We start from the raw sequence: 17,500 nt of genomic DNA, 5'->3' as shown, positions 1-17,500 counted from the left end.
ATAAAAATGTGTGTGTCCTCCATTATAGCCACAAGTACAGCAAAGCTCGAAGATCTGTCGTACTTGGATGAGCAGCGATGCACTCCCCTCCGCACATCGATCCGCATGCCGAGGCAACAGGCCGTGGCTGGGCGCCTTCAGCAGGAGCTGCGAGGTATGTATAGGATTCCCACCTCCCCCCACCACTACCATTTCATTGCAGCCCAAATGGCTTCTCTCTCTCTCTCTCTCTCTCTCTCTCTCTCGCTCTCTCTCTCTCTCTCTCTCTCTCTCTCTCTCTCTCTCTCTCTATCTCTCTCTCTCTCTCTCTCTCTCTCTCTCTCTCTGTCTCTGTCTCTGTCTCTGTCTCTGTCTCTGTCTCTGTCTCTGTCTCTGTCTCTGTCTCTCTGTGTCTCTGTCTCTGTGTGTGTGTCTCTCTGTCTCTCTCTGTCTCTGTCTGTCTCTCTGTCTCTCTCTCTCTCTCTTGTTTGCTGCTCTTGCTGACCCCTGCTTGCTGCATCGCTTGCTACAAATGCACTTTTGCTTGCGTTGGCATGCAGCACCATTTTTCACAGATGAACAATCCTCTGGGATTAGAAGATGCAACTGTATTAAAATTGCCTTGTGTTTGCTGCGCAAGCACTAGTTCAAAATGCTCATGGTCACGGTGGCCATACAGGTTTGGAAGCAGGAGACTCATTGTGAAGGTGTTTGCTCACTGTTGCAGTTCAGTGCCCAATGGCCGTGAAATAGCCTCAACGTTGAAGCCCCTCTGCCAGGAAGTTGAAATGGGTTGGTCAAATAGCTTTCTTGCTTTTGGAGAATATCTCAAAAATATCATGCAATGCATTATAGGCCACTACCATGGATTGACAGCCGGAAGCTTTTCTTCCCTGTCAGCTCTTCCTTGATATGATAATGGAAAACAGCTTTTCAAATATCAAATGCATCCAATAAAAGAATATATCCATGAGATATTTTTTGTTCCTCTCATTTATTATTTGATTGTTACAGTTGAGCTATGTAAGGTATATTTTTATTGTTTGTTTTTGCATGAACATTAGTTTCACCCATCATCGCACATGTGGTCCATGGGATTTGAACTTGTGATCCTGGCATCACGAGCCATGGTTTCGGATGGGAATCCTGAACAGGCGAACCTAACGGTTTTATTTTATTGTTTGTTTCTTCATACAGAAATCGAGGCTCGTTTAAGAGCTGACCAATGGAGTGATATATCCAAGCCAACAATGTAGCAGAGGGGAACTGGACAAGGAGCAAATTGCAGACGGAATGTGTTTTTTTTAACATTTGAAAGATCGAGTCCATTTTGCTCTCGTTTTTGATCATGATATCATCTTCTTTCTTTTATTGTGCTACATTTTATTTAATGGGTGTTTTATGACTTACTTTGAATTCTCAGCACTGAACTTCCAAGCTATTTCAGTGACTCCATTCTATTTTTTTTTCTTGACGGAGGAGTCGAGCACAATGGCACGATTTACTTTATCGGAACAAATACACTGCCCAAAATATGTCTACAAAACCATCGCTCCTTATTCCAGCAGTGGAAGTCCTTGCAGAGAGCTTACTCGCATGCAATTTCTCGGCATTAAATACGAAATTGATATACAAATCGTTTAAGCCTTAGAAATGCTTATGAGATGCACATTGATCTTCACACCCTAACACAAGTCGCCATCAGTGGTAGTACACAATTTCAATGTCATTCTTGCAGTTCGGCCATTCTGCGCTGAGACAATATGTGATGTACTCATATTTGCCAACACAGAGGTCAGCTCTAATCTTGTATGATGTAGACACCGATGGGATTAGGGGATGGCGGTAAATTGTGAAGATGAGATTGAGAAAAGGAAAAGGTGGGAGGAAGACCGGAGCGAATGGGGAAGGTATGAGAGCACGAGGGTGATGAGGAAGAAAAGAGGAAGTAGGTTTAGAAAGGGATAGGATTCATGGGAGGGGATGGGGGGGGGGAGAAGGGAAATGGCAGGCAAGCAATATGTGTTTGGGGGAAAGGAAGTTGAGGTCATGAAACTTTCTGCCATTTTTGCACAAAGCATTACGAGATGGCCTCGTATTTGGCCCAAAGCTCACACTTATTTGTCTTGATCTACTTGGTCATTACACTCCTAGCTCACTCTTGCTACATATACTTAATTTGTCCATAGCATAGCTCATTCATTCATTTAGTGTGCAGCCTGTGGCTGCTGGTTGCACCATTGCTGGGAGTGTGGCCGTGCTACTGATGCAGTGCACCCTATAGGTTAGGGCAGGAATTTGGAATTGGTTCAAGGTGCCTGTGATAGCTCGCCTCCTCTTCGTGAAGGATACCGTGGGATCTTTAACGTCCACCCATAATGCTAGCAGACGGAACATCCGGTTGAATGCCCAGCCTAAGGATGGCACACACACACTGATGCTTCGCCCTGCCTGACAGACACCAGGATGATCATTTATAGCTGGACCGAGGTTAATAACATAGCCTAATGCAAATGTTGCAATGTGAAGACCACCATAGTTAACCCGTCCCATGCGTGGCGGGAGACGGGGTTTTGGTGTGTGTGTGTGTGTGTGTGCGTGCGTGCGTGCGTGCGTGCGTGCGTGCGTGCGTGCGTGCGTGCGTCCGTCCGTCCGTCCGTCCGTCCGTCTGTCTGTAACTTTTTTACCACTTGAGCTTTTGTCATCAAATTTTCAACCAAGCTTTATTATGAGAATATGCAGAAGACAAATTCATAATTTAATCGAAAGGTCAAAGGCCAATGCCACATGCAATTGTGAATTTTCATCCAATTGACTGGAAATTTTAATTACCACTTGAGGTTTTGTTATCAAACTTTCAACAAAGCTTTATTATGAGAATATGGAGAAGGCCAATTAATAATTTAGTCAAAAGGTCAATGGTGCCGTTTAGCATGTGGACGAAGAAGAAGTCAAATACAAAGTGGATGAGCTTTGCATTTTCAGATGCTTTCTATTTTGTTTTTGTTTATGGTTTGAAGAGTAACACAATGTGTAAAAATATTGATTGTGGCCTGAATGAAGGAAGACATTTGGAAATTTTGAAATAGTAAAAAAATTATAATCTATTACTTTCTGAGCAGTTTGTTTTTCCTCTCAATCATGGAGCAGGTTTTGTGCTTAATTAATTTTATTCACTTGATGCTGTTGCCTTCTTTTTTCTTACCACCACCAACAGCGCGGTTCTCACCATACCAAGCTCCCGAATCTGTACTCAAGCCCCTTCTGTTTGAGGTTCCGAGCGTCACGGCCGACTCAGTGTTTGTGGGTCGTGACTGGCTCTTCCATGAGATCGGCACCCAGCTGGCAGGCCCTGACCCTGAGTGCAACCACGGGTCCGTTGTGTTGGGAGAAGTGGGTTATGGGAAGACGGCCATCATTTCGCGTCTCGTCGCTCTCAGCTGCCATGGAAACCGCATGCGGCAGATCGTATCTAGTGGGGGATCACCCACACCACGCCGTGAGTCATTGTTGAGAACCTTGATGTGGCTTATCATTGAACTTTATGCAGTGACTAATACACCTTAAGTGCTAATCTGCATTTTTCATCATTTTTGTTGTCTTATAACTACTGTGAGCCAAATGTAATATATTTATATTTTCCGAAAGAAAATGGTTCCAATTTTGTCGTGTGCCCCATCCCTCTATTGGCCATTAAGCTGGGTGTCCTTGTTGGCATTACTTTGGGGATGTTCAAGATCCATCGGTGCCTTTTGTGAATTGTGGACTAGTTATCACTGACACCCTGAACAAATTATTTGTAATTCATGTCCTGATTATTGCTGGGAAGGCAAAGGAAAAGCAACCACTGCAATGCCTGCTTTCGGAGAGATGGGGAGAGGGGGAGATTCAGATTCATAATCTTCATTTAGATTTCACTGGTGTTTGGTCAATGATCCCATTTTGAAGCAGCTTCGTTTTAAATGGAAATATTTCCAAATGTTTATTTTAGCAGCGGATTTATACAAATCAAGTGCAAAGACTATTAAAATGTCTCACATCTTGAATTAGAGCCAGATGGCCATTTCCGTTAATTTGTTGGCATTTCCCATCAAACATGCATATTGATCGTTCTTGTAATGTGTCTGTGTAATCCTTCAAATGTAATTGGTTGATAAGGCAATACATTCCACCAAAAATGGCAGGTGCTCAGCCTCTACCAATATGTCTCTCGGCAATCGTAACAGTTGATGATGATGATGATGATGAGGATGATGGAGGAATAGGAATTTTTAAGGCTCACTCCATTGCTCGTTGACACTTTGCAAAATGATTGAACAATTAGAGTACTGAACAAAGTAGAGTAAATAATTCGATAACATTTTACCTGTTTGCAGTGGGAATACAACTGCAAGCTTCAATAATTATACGACGACTACTGCTATTAATGGCAGCTATTAATACCACCTTCGTGTGGTGTTTGAAAAGGGAGAAGTTTTGCTCAGGTTTTATCATGAATCAGCTGCCCTGGCCTGACATTCTACTGCGGTTGATTTGGACAGGAATTTTGGAATTTTCCCAATGTGTTGGTGATAACTCATCTACTCTTCACAAATGACAGTACTATGTCTTTGACACCCACCAGCTAATGCTGACAAATGGGACACCCAGTTTAACGTCCATCCAAGGGACGGTGCACTTTGGGATTCAATACCCTGCCTATGAATCACGAATCTGATAGTTCATAATTAAGTCGAAAATTAAACCTGGGCAACACAGTTTGTAGGTAAGTTTGATAAAAAGGATTGAAAAATTTGAATGAGACTCGAGGTCGAAATGAATGTAAAGCAGTCGTTGATTCCGTGGGGAGCCAATGTGTCGATCCTGTAGATAAGGCTTTGCTCTTTGTGCTTGCGACTGTCCATGGTGCCGAAATGGGGGAAAACACCAGAGACTGCTTTGTGATTGAACGATTGTCTGGGAAGATTGAAGTGTCAAGCAACCATCTTGGAGATGTCTGTGCTTTTTGTTCTTCTATTGAGCAAGTGTTCATGGAATTGACCACCCAGTCTTCGCCCAGTTTCACAGATGTATATATTCTTGCAGAGAGTGTACGTGATTTGGTAAATCACATTCACAGAGGCGCAGTCAATATGGTCCGTGACTTTAACGCTGCTATTGGGCCTTGAGAGCGAAGTGGTTGTCTTGAGGACTGGACAGGCATTAAAGCAACTCCGTAAGCGCTTGAATGTTCCTGGTGGGAGGTTTAATGCAAGCCTTCACGAGCAAGGATATTTCCTAATTCTGTCGTCCTGGTGCTTTGCAGAGGGGGCACAAGTTTTATGTAGTCATACATATGATGATAACTCGGACTGAAAAGTTTATTGTTTTTTCTTGCTTGATTTAGCTTGTGGCTGTTTAACAAATCTTACATCACTCCTACTATATTAAGCTAGAACAGCACTCAGTAGAGCACATACCTCTGCCAGGCTGAACAGTTTATGTTTTGTATCCCACTTATTTATTTATTCATCGGCAGCCTGTGGCTGCTTTGTTGCATCAATTTTGGGTGGGTGGCTCTGCTACTGATGCATTGTCCCCTGATAACAGTAAGCTGGTACTAATTTTGTCGACCTCGGAAGGATGGCGCAGAGTCAACCCAGCTGGTGTTAATTCAACGGTAGGACGGGCTTTATCTCAAGACCCTAAGATCTTCAGCCAGCCACCTTAACTGTGAAGCCAACACTAGGCCTATATTCCATTGACAGGCCGGATCTGAATCCGGACCTGAACCAAAATCTAATTGGCTTGTTCTTGTCACCTAACCAACTTGTCCATCTAGTTTTGGCATAATTTGTACACAACGTTTTGAAATATCATGCTATGTATCGTTTTTGTCCAATCTCTCAATGGTGAGGAATCATTTGAAAAAAAATTAATAAATTCGCATATCCAGACCCAGATTCGGATATTCACCGAAATTGAATCAATTTTTCTTTGTCACACACCCGTTTCATCCAAATCCGTCCACAACAGTTCGAGATTTCGTGTTGTATATCATTTTAGTCCCATCACTGAATGATGAAGAATCACTTAAAAAAATTCTGAATAAGAATCTGGATCTTTTCCAAAATCAATACATTTCTTCCTTGTCACACACCCAGCTTGTTCACCAAGTTTCAATCGAATCTGTCAACAACTTTTTGAGATATCGTGCTCGCAGACAAAGAATGGTGAAAACATAACCTCCGTCCACCTTCGGTGTGGGTCATTCCATGTCAAATCATCAAAGAATCTGCCATCATCTCTCATATTTTTGTAAAACTTTGGGAACCAATTGGGACCCATGAAAAACGGCAAGAACTCAAATATTTTTGCTAACAGCCTCTTAATTAGTGAGATACAGACTAACGAACTTTGGACTAATTAGCACGACGTCGCGAATTCAAATGGCCATATTTCTAAAAGTATAACACCTAGAGAGCTGGTTTTGGTGTCATTTTAAAGGTATTTTCATGCCCTATGAATTTGTCTGGGCAACATTTTCCTACCTCCAACCACAAAAAAGTTATCACAAAATATAAACTTCAATCGTGAATCCCCAAAAAATGTATCCTTAAAATTTCCTCAAATTCATCCCAGAGGTACCTTATGATGGCAAGAAGCTTCCGCATAAGTTTTATGATGGGCACTCCAATAGTTTCTGAGATATGAGCAATAATGTACATGTACGTATGGCATATAGGTTCGAAAATCAGCATTTGTAATGTATTATACAATCATTCTAACCTAGCCATGACAGGGAACACAGGGAACGACCATCAATTGCTTTGAAGTATCATATACTTTCATTTTCAACTGGGCCTGAGGGGAAGAAACAAGTGCTGCTGTTGCTGCATTGAAGAGGAAATTGAAAGCCTAAGTCAGGTTAGTGAACACTGTGTACTTGAACTCACTTATTGATTGTATAATACATTACAAATGCTGATTTTCGAACCTATATGCCATACGTACATGTACATTATTGCTCATATCTCAGAAACTATAGGAGTGCCCATCACAAAATTTATGTGCAAGCTTCTTGACATCATAAGGTACCTCTGGGATGAATTTGAGGAAATTTGAAGGATACATTTTTTGGGGATTCACGATTGAAGTTTATATTTTGTGATAACTTTTTTGTGGTTGGAGGTAGGAAAATGTTGCCCAAACAAATTCATAGGGCATGAAAATACCTTTAAAATGACACCAAAACCAGCTCTCTAGGTGTTATACTTTTAGAGATATGGCCATTTGAATTTGTGATGTCGTGCTAATTAGTCCAAAGTTCGTTAGTCTGTATCTCACTAATTAAGAGGCTGTTAGCAAAAATATTTGAGTTCTTGCCGTTTTTCATTGGTCCCAATTGGTTCTCAAAGTTTTACAAAAATCGGAGAGATGACGGCAGATTCTTTGATGATTTAACATGGAATGACGTGTGTGTGTGTGTGTGTGTGTGTGTGTGTGTGTGTGTGTGTGTGTGTGTGTAGTGTGTGTGTGTGTGTGTGTGTGTGTGTGTGTGTGTGTGTGTGTGTGTGTGTGTGTGTGTGTGTGTGTGTGTGTGTGTGTGTGTGTGTGTGTGTGTGTGTGTGAAAATCATTGAAAAAAAACAGGGCTTGCCTGATCACCACCAAATTTTGCCACCGTGTTGGTAGTACCCAAGATCAGATCATGGGCACAAATGACATGGGGATTGGGGTGGGGGGAGGGGAGGAGGGGAGGGATGTTTTGCCCATGATCGCAAAGGGAGCGGGTGTTTCTGGATGCTGAAATATAGGTTCATACTTTAGTGCTCCATCCAAATTCCTGCTTAAAGAGAACAGGTATATGTGACTGGAAACTACAGGCCCTTAAATTTCTTCATTAACAAACTTGTCAATCCTGCTTTGTTGATTAAAAAAAAAAAAAACAATCAAAATATTTAAATGGGACTGGCCGATTATTATTTTTTGTTTCACTCAATTATCAGTGTTTATTCAGTGTATCCGTTAATATGTACTTTATAAACACAGGAGAAAAGAAACATGGCAGTTGAGGAAGTTACTGGAAAAGCCGAGAATATTAACTGTCTGAACAACCACCTGCACAGTCCTTTGCATTAATGCACTGTTTAGGCCTTAGGGAGTGAAACGGGTAAGTTGTGTGAAGAGGAAGAGTGCTGTATATAGTGCACCGAACGATAGTGAATGAAACCCGTATCGATTGTGACACAGTCTACTTTATTAAATTCCTATAGCTTTGAGGGAAGCGCCAAAGATATCAATTTTTATTTATTTATTATCTATCTATAATTCCAGCAATCTCAGTGTGTGTGTCTGTCTCTCTGTCTCTCTCTGTCTCTCTGTCTCTCTCTGTCTCTCTGTCTCTCTCTGTCTCTCTCTGTCTCTCTGTCTCTCTCTGTCTCCGTCTGTCTGTCTGTCTGTCTGTCTGTCTGTGTGTGTGTGTCAGTGTGTGTCTGTGACCGCTGTTTCTCGACAACCACTAGTCCGATCTAATTGAAACTTGCCAGGTATATTGCTGGGGACCTGAGTATGTGCCTTTTCAAGGTTTGATATTAATTTGACAAGTGCTTCCCAAGTTATGGCCATTTATTTACCAAACCAATAACAAGACACGTTGCTGCGGCCATTTATTTACCAAACCAATGACAAGACACGTTGCTGCATAGGCGTGGCTGATGGGGAAAGGGCGCCATTTAGTTACCGTGGTGTAGGAGTGGCAATGGTCAATGGCAGCGAATGTCATGGCAAGCAAAGACAGGGAGGTAAACTTGATTTTAATTTGGATTTTAATTAACTCTGTGTGTGTAAGTATCACAGCAGTTGTTACTTCAATGAAAGCGATAATTCGTGGAATACATGTGAACATTCCGTACGGGCACACACCACTTTTGGATAGTGATGACTTACTGTATTGGAATATTTTCTCGATTTCTTATGCGCATTTATAGATAAACACAATGCCCCAATCCAGTTGTCGTTTACGAGAGCGAAGGAACGGCCTGTGTGGTATTTTTAATTTTTTTTTTGGTTTGCACGTACGGGCACGTACTAGTTATTTTACAAAGGAGAGTGAAGCATTCCCTGAAGGTTTGTGTCATTTTCACACATGGTATTTTCATTATCTGCGGTTTTGTCTTGTTGCCATATGAACCATTTTTCTGTTAAAACAAGCCACATACTGTATATATTAACTAATTTTGGGTATGTATATATATATATATATATATATATATATATATATATATATATATATATATATATATATATATATATATATATATATATATATATATATATATATATACATATATGTGGCAATGAGAAAACCTTTGTGTACGACCAGTTGTGGTGATGTTGACAACTTGATGTAGGATGAAGTAGTAACTGTGTGAATACCATCACGAGTGTGATGAAACACTCAGTTTTTAAGGAGAAGTGCTCATGCAAATACTTCTGGAGGTTTAAAGTTCCAGATGCATTATAAGGTACACGGCCTCCAGTGTTCAAAATCAACCAACCTGACATATTAATACACCATCCACAATTAATTTGCAAGTGTTGAAAGGAGATGTGTCGGAGAAAGACCTACTTCTTCTCTTAATTGTAATACCGGTTACTTTGAGGTAAGTTGGCTCAAGTCTTTCACGATTTGGCAGGCCAGACCTCGTGTTCGACTGGAGCTGGTTAGGACAGGCTTTTGGAACTTATTCAGGGTGGCAGCAATACCTTGCCTTCTCGAAGTGAATGACAATGCGAGTTCTTTACCATCCACTAAATAATGCAGTTTAACGTCCATCTGATGGACGGCACAATTTGTGATGCAATGCCCTGCCCGCAAAGCCTCAATCTGACAATGCCAAATAAGGAATTGATTACAGAGGATTTTATGCACCATGGCAGCCGTTGGTATTTTAATATGTAACAGCCTTTGTTGCCTGGCAGGCTTATAAAGTTTGGTCTAAAATTAAAAAATCCGTTTTACATCTGCATTTAATGAACGTTATTTATCCCAGCAAGTTTTCAATTCCAAATATTGTTTCTGGTTTTTGTCTGCAATGAGCTCTGTTCGACCAAAAGTTTCCTCCTGGATGTGATCATTGTTTCCTATGCGACGCTGTCCAATCACATTCTGAGTTGAACTCACCTTCCCGTCATGCAGTAAGTCAACATTCTCCCATTTTCTCACAAATCGTCAAATCTGAGTCGCTCCTTTTTTGACACATTCTCTTACCACTGCCCAGGCCCTCGCCCTTCATGAGCAAATTTCTGACATGGATGTGGATTTGCTGTCGAACATAAATATGGCTCTTACCTGTTGATACAACAATGGACGCTGAAATAACTGTGCAGGTTTCACTTTTCTCATTGCCCAAGAGTATGGCCAAAGAGTCTGTCCAAATAGACTCTTTCAACACACATATTGACTCCATTAATCGACATTTTTCCTTCAAACAATTTTGCGTATTGGTTTTGGTTCATCTATGAAATAACAATCATTTACAGAAGTTTAAAACGACATGTTTTGTTTCTTGGTGGTTTCATATGATTTCTTGTCAACTTTACTTGTTTGTCCTCCAAACATACTGATTGTATGGGTTTTTAATACCCATGCTGAACACCTCCATGATTCACTTTAACAAACATTTATCCGATTGCATGATGGATATTTCCAATTTGCTGCCACTCATTCTCTGTCACACCCATGTTCATGGTGGTTCTTTGGAATAAATTTTACTCCGCAATGTCGATTGTTGACGACTGGCATTTTGAGACTGGCGTTGATGTTTAGGTACTTCCTTTTTTAGTGCCTTAAAGATAATTCCTTTTTTTGTTTGTTTTTTTTTACATACTGGCAATGATTTTCTCTTATCTTGTCATAGCAATTGCCTTTAGGAGCTCTCACAGAAAGCTATCCTGGGAAGGTACTCAGATGGCATCAATGACCGATAGTGCAAAGTGGAGAATTGACGAGTGAAAAGAAGGATGAGCAAGTAAAACCCAAAAATTGTTGTTAGAGTTAAAAGCCAAAAATTATATTTTTGCCATACCTTTAATGATCCACTTTTTTTAATTTAAATAATCCTGGAGCCAACAGATGGTTGCACCTTTCTCGGTACTCACTCTGTACTCAAAACAGCTGTCAGGGGTGGCTTTTATTACCTCCAACCCTCAACATGGAAGATGTCCAGAAGAACATGGAGAAAAATTCCAATTTGTGTGGAGAATGGAGGGAAGCATACAGATAAATTCTAACTAAATTCTAACGGCTTGCATCATAACCTTGTGGCCACTGTAGAGCTAACTCCTGAAAGTCTGCAATAGATGGTGCAATGACAGCTGTGCATGGGAACTGATCGTTCTTGAGAAGAATGAAAAGTTGAAAGAATCAATTGTAGTTCCAGGTCTGAGATATTTGAGTTGATGGTCATATCTCCTGAAGAATGTGGCAGGTATAATAACGGTTGGAAATAAAACGTTAACTGGGTTGTACTGGTTTTGTAAGACATTGTGCATTGTGCCAGAAGTCGAGGTCAATCTAAAGTCTCATCCCAAATTTGAAACCAGCATTGAGGTTTTGATGGTTCACCGGATGAAAAAGTGGGCGCTAGATATCTGTACTTGCTCATGGCATTTGTGGCTGAACCAGTATAAAGGTTCCAAGCACTGTATTCTAGGTGAATGTGTACTAGAGCTTGGTAGGTTCTTATTTTCACTTCCTGAGAGCAAGGAGACAAAGTTCTGTGCAGAAGTCCAATAGTGCAGTTTGCCTTGTGTGCAATATTCTGGCAGTGCTTGTTCCAACGAAGAGATTGTCATGTGAGATTGTACTGGTTTTGGAAGACATTGTTGGAATTTTTTCATGTGGGATTGTCACACCCAGGTGAATACTGTGCTTCCCCCTTTTTTTAAAAAAAAAAAAATTCATTTTTCACTGTTTTCCTTTGCTGAAATTTTCACATCCATTGAAGTCCATGACATCACTAACTCCATATTCAACACTTCAGCAAGAAAGTATCGAATTCAATTCTAGCTTCTCATCACCCTGATGAACCTCGAACAATTGGTCTTCATATAAAACTAGACACTTTCAAATATCCTTGATCTATTTGCTCTGTTTATTACTCTATTCCCCAAAACTGGCAACCGTTCTCTCTGGTTCATGTCTGATTTGTATTCTCTAAAAATAACATGTCACAGATTGTAATAGAAAATACAATAAATCTCATTCACTCGCTAACAACCTGACATTCGAAACAGCCATGGTCCCTTACACCAATTCACTTTACAAATCAAAGCTTTGTATTAACACAGCTTGATTGAAAGCAAGACCTCAACACACCAAAGATTTGTTGTTGTTTTTTCATTTATAATCTTCTTCCTGTGGTCTGAAGTCCTTTTCCACTTACTTAGTCTCTCACTAGCCAAGCAATTGCTGCTGCCTTTCAGGAAAAGATATAGTGTATTCATAATAAACATACCAAACATAACTTGAAGCCTTGGTTCAAGTAATAAGCTTCAGAGAAGTGATTACAGGTAGAGATTTGAACAGACATGCCACTGAGAAACAAATTAGAAATAACTGTGACCATGGCGGATTCGGATATGGTGAATGGAAATGGTATAAGTATTGCATATGTGTGCCCTCAATGCCTACTTCAAGAAAATAGCACTGTTGTACCCTTGTGCAAGATGAAGGGAAACCTTTATTTTGTTCATCTTACAGAAGAGATAAAATAATTAGCAAATATTGATAGTTTTTGAAAAGGTGATTGAAAAAAGACTACAAAAAGTAGTTAATACAAGTAGCGGCACATTCAAAGTACATTGCACCCATGCCAAATAAACAAACGACAAATCCTCCAGCACGTGGCATCACCGGGGCGCCAAAGGTGCCCGGCCATACTGCCTTGCAGCACATGGAGTCGGAATTGGGAGGGAGCGGTGTACAATAATTGATTCATTAATTGCATATGAAAATAAATAAATAATAATCATAAAATATTTAATTTCTCAATCAATTGCCGAATCGCGTACCGAAACCACCACTGTTTCATCCGAATCTGTAACTTTTTGAAAATTAAGTAATTCATCCAAAGTGAATAATAAATCGATTATTTAATTAATCAATAAGTCAAAAAATACACTTTATAGCCAAATCACTTGGTCACTGTCATGTGCAAATATCGGCTTCCTCACTCAAAATATGCCTGAGATATTGCCAGAATGCGAAATAAAATAATTGAGTAATAAATAAATCGATAATAATTAAGTAATTAATCAATCAATTGATTAATTATAAAATAAAAAAACAATGTTTTTGCCAAAGTACATCTTCACTTTTGTCCCCAAATTTCAGCTTCCTGGCTCAAAGGATGACTGAGATATTGCCCAGACAAACAAGAAAACAAACAAACGGAGTGAAAACTCAGTACTCCCTTCGGCACCTGGCGATGACGTCATGCATTGCCTGGATATGGAATTGGGAAGGAGCGGTGTACAATAGCCAATAACAAGTTTAGTTTAGTTTGCCAAGAAGTAGAAGAATAACGAAAGTGATATTTATTTTGAGACAAGGCCAAGACAAGTGTTTGGCTAAAAGAAGGAAACTGTCATGTTTTGTTGCCGTAGAGAAAGCATCACTTCAAGTATCAAGAGCAGTTGTTGAATGGCTGTCAGAAGGCAGCTCATGCCTGAAGGAATGATAAAAGTAGTCATGGGAATAAAATAAATCGAGAACTACAGTAAGCACCAACTTGGGATGTACTGAAACGTTTGAAGTCAAGGTAGGATTACACCCGGGATCAGTTTTAAGTCCTCTACTGTTTATATTAATTATGGAAAAATTGATGACGAATCAAAGGTTTCTTTGAGTTATTGTACATTGATGACTTGGTCTATAAATATATTTTTGTATGCATAGTCGAGGCTCATGCAAGAGCTTGTATTAGTACACTGAACAGATGAGGATGAAACAGGACAAAAGGAACAGCAGAGAGGGGTGAAACACCAACAGCAGAGCCGAAGGCCAAGACAGGGAGAGGCAGACACACAATGGGTTTGGGGGGAAAAGGGGGGGCAGGAGAGGATGCATGGGGTGGACAATATGGATACAGATGGAAACTCCTCAAAGGGAAAACTGGAAATTTGGAAGGAGGAGGGATTGGGGTGGTGGTGGTCAGGGGATTGGGGTTAATGAGGGTAGAAAAGATAATGGTTATGCATTGGGGACGATCTGAGATGGCAGTGACTAGCTGTCTTGAAGACCTGGAGGGAAGAATGAGATTGAAGAGGATGTGTAAATTGATTGCGCAGGTGGGAAAAAAGAGGAACAAATGAGTGGAGTTGAGCAGTGAGCCTGGATTTAGGTAGTATTGAATGCTGAAAGTGAAAAAGAAATAAAATAGATGTTTAAAAAAAATAGAAAAGTGCAATATTGAACAAATATTTACATGTTAACATTAATAAAACGAAGGTTATATAATAAGTGAGTGGCGAAGAAGGAGAAAGGAAAGAAAAGTTGAGGACAGTCTTGTTCAATGTGCAGAAAAGGAGTTGGATGGAATGTGATTCAAAGTAGGGTGTGTTATAGATTGTGTCACAAGACAAGTAATGTCACAGGAAATTGTGTGTCAAAGGCTGGGATTTTCATATGTTGTAAAAGAGGTGAGATCATTATATTCAGGCAAAAGATGAAGAAGAAAAAGAAATGTTTCTGAGCTCAGAATTTAATTTAGAAAAGGATGAAAGCTTCTGTACCCTTGGAGACATGAGATGCATCATGAGTGTAATTCGGTGTTCGATCGAGAATAAAGTGAGCCTGGAATAAGTGGAGGTGAGGTGACATCATCATGAAGCACAGAAACATTCCTTTCCATTATCTGTAAACGTTAGTTTATAAAGTTTCAGAGGCATTGATGTATGAAAGCAAAACGTGGGCAATGTGGATCAAATATATTGAAAATATGGAAAGAGAAGAGATTAGATTGATTTGATGGACCGATGAAAGGATCGTCTCTGAAAGAAAGAATTCAATTCTCAGTCAAGAAGAGATTAATATAAAAATAAATACAAATGAAGAACGAGAGGGGGAGCACTCGGTAGAGTGCAAAACCTCCGCCACCAATACTGTGAGGTCACTCGAGTGAACCTGATATCCTATTCATTCAATTTGACGTCAACAGTGCTCACAGAGTTATAGTTTGCAACTTTCCCTTTTACTTTTAACTTTTACATATTCAATTCATTCGTCATAACTAGATTCCTTGAGACAGAAATTGATTTTACGTATGTATATCCACCTGAAGTTCCAAAATCAGCCACAATTATAATTTTGGCATGTTTTTTGTTGGAAATCACTTATAACATGTAGAAATGGGAAAAAAAATCGAAATTTTGTTGAAAAAAGTTGCAAAATTTTCTGTTTTTTTTTTTCTTTTTTTTCTCTTACAATTTTTTTTTTTGGTTGGAAATCACTTAAAACATGTAGAAATGCAAAAACAAAAATTCAAATATTTTTTCAAAATGGCCACCATATTGGACTTTGGACCAAGTCCAAAATCTAATGGCATGGTCCTTGGACCATACGTAATCCCCCCACCAAGTTTCGTTGAAATCCGTCGAGGAGTTTTTCCGTAATACTGTTCACAAACAAACAAACAAGCAGTCATAGACTGGTACTTACGAAATCGTCAACTTGACCTCTGACCTTGTCGAATAAAATCTGTCTCCAGCGAAGGTAGCGACGCAAACCAGAAGTTTCTACGATGATTCTGTACCAAACCATCAAAAATCGTAACGTCGACCAAAGCATAAATCTCCATTTCTCCACGCAATTATTTTATATTATTTTTATAAAAGTCACAAAACCGTAATATTTGACCATCCACCAACAATCTTTACATAATCCGACGGCTCATGCGACGATAACCTTTATTGGGATAAAAAATGACTTTTAAACACCATCTTTATCGAAAACACCGTCAGCGCGCACACGGAAAACATTAACGTGACTCAATGACGCAGCTGCTCGAGCGCACTGCATCATGAGATGACCCGTGACGCATAGAGTGAAATATTTTTTATACAATCTTAAAACGTCTGCAAAACATCTGATTTTTACCAGAATTTCGACAACCCAGTTTTAAGCGTCCCAAGCGATCGCAAAAACCGAAGACAAAATTAAAATCGAAGTTAAAACGAACTCGTTATGTCGAGCGAAGCAAAAATCTCCATTTCTCCACGCAATTATTCAATATTATTTTATCAAAGTCACAAAACCGTAATATTCGGCCATCCACCAACAATCTTTACATAATCCGACGGCTCAGCGAGTCAGGCATGCGACGATAACCTTTATTGGGATAAAAAAAAATGACTTTTAAACACCATCTTTATCGAAAACACCGTCAGCGCACACGGAAAACCTTAACGTGACTCAATGACGCGTCTGCTCGAGCGCACTGCATCATTGGACAACCCGTGACGCGTCGAGTGAAATATTTTTTATACATTCTTAAAACATCTCCAAAACATCCGATTTTTACCAGAATTTCGACAACCGAGTTTTAAGCGTCTTAAGCGATCGCAAAAACCGAAGACAAAATTAAAATCGAAGTTAAAACGAACTCGTAACGTCGAGCGAAGCAAAAATACTCCATTCCTCCATATTAATTTACGGAATTATGTTTGACCTCACTGTAACCTTGACCTTTGACCGATTTTGACCAAAATCTAATCAGCGCGAGCCATCACCCTCCTGAATCACGTTGTGTAATTTGACATTGGTAGCTTCTTCCGTTCTCGAGTTATCGTGCCTACAAACAAACAAACAAACAAACACACAAACAAACACAAACAAACAAACAGAAACGGAAGTGATCAATATACTTACGAAATCTTTAGATTTCGTAATATAAGTAACAAACAGACAGGGGTGAAAACAGTAACCTCCGTCCATCTTCGATGGCAGAGGTTAATAATTTAGGAAGAAAAAAATGGTATGTTCATTTACATGTGTAAAAAGGTCAAATGATGAAGCTGTAAAGAAAAAGCAACAAAGCTATTGTGGTAGAAAGAAGAAAGCAGAGAGAACACCTTAAAAATAAGTTGATTGAAATGGTCATTGAGAAAGATATGGAATGGTTCGGTTTGCATGAAACTGACACAATGGATAGATCCGTATGGAAGAATGCGATAAATCGACCAACAACTTGAAGGGGAAAATTGTCATAAAACTTGTTGTAAGCATGTCTTTTTCTTTTAACAGTATCTAAGGCTCGTAGGGAAGCTGCCACACACACTTCTCACTCAAATAGACATTGATGAATAAACAAGACGCAGCACAGCCACTGAGCTTGTATTGGGGGAAGTACCGTCACTTTCCGTGGCCCTCCGGGTACCAGCGATGTCACGACAATGACGTCGCCTTTCTCACTGTACTCAGTGGGGCATTTCCTAAGAATTTCCTCCTCTCTATAGAGATTATCCCTACTCTCTTTCTA

General features: G+C 39.9%; 1 protein-coding gene across 6 annotated transcripts in view; it reads left to right on the top strand.

Annotated features, from left to right (window-relative positions):
- LOC147029847 (protein TANC1-like) overlaps window positions 1–17,500 on the top strand; it is a 419,064-nt gene that overhangs the window by 253,032 nt on the left and 148,532 nt on the right. For all 6 annotated transcript variants that reach the window (XM_085873244.1, XM_085873249.1, XM_085873243.1 and 3 more), the window contains 2 exons: window positions 29–154; window positions 3,197–3,478. In XM_085873244.1, coding sequence (XP_085729370.1) covers window positions 29–154; window positions 3,197–3,478 — 408 coding nt within the window. The remainder of the gene's footprint in view (window positions 1–28; window positions 155–3,196; window positions 3,479–17,500) is intronic.

Source organism: Eptatretus burgeri, chromosome 3, assembly GCF_056783735.1.
Source record: "Eptatretus burgeri isolate ZD-2024b chromosome 3, Ebu_testis_v1, whole genome shotgun sequence".
Classification (NCBI taxonomy): Eukaryota; Metazoa; Chordata; class Myxini; order Myxiniformes; family Myxinidae; genus Eptatretus; species Eptatretus burgeri.
Note: the sequence above shows the minus strand (reverse complement) of the source record. Positions and strands in the feature narration are given on the sequence as shown.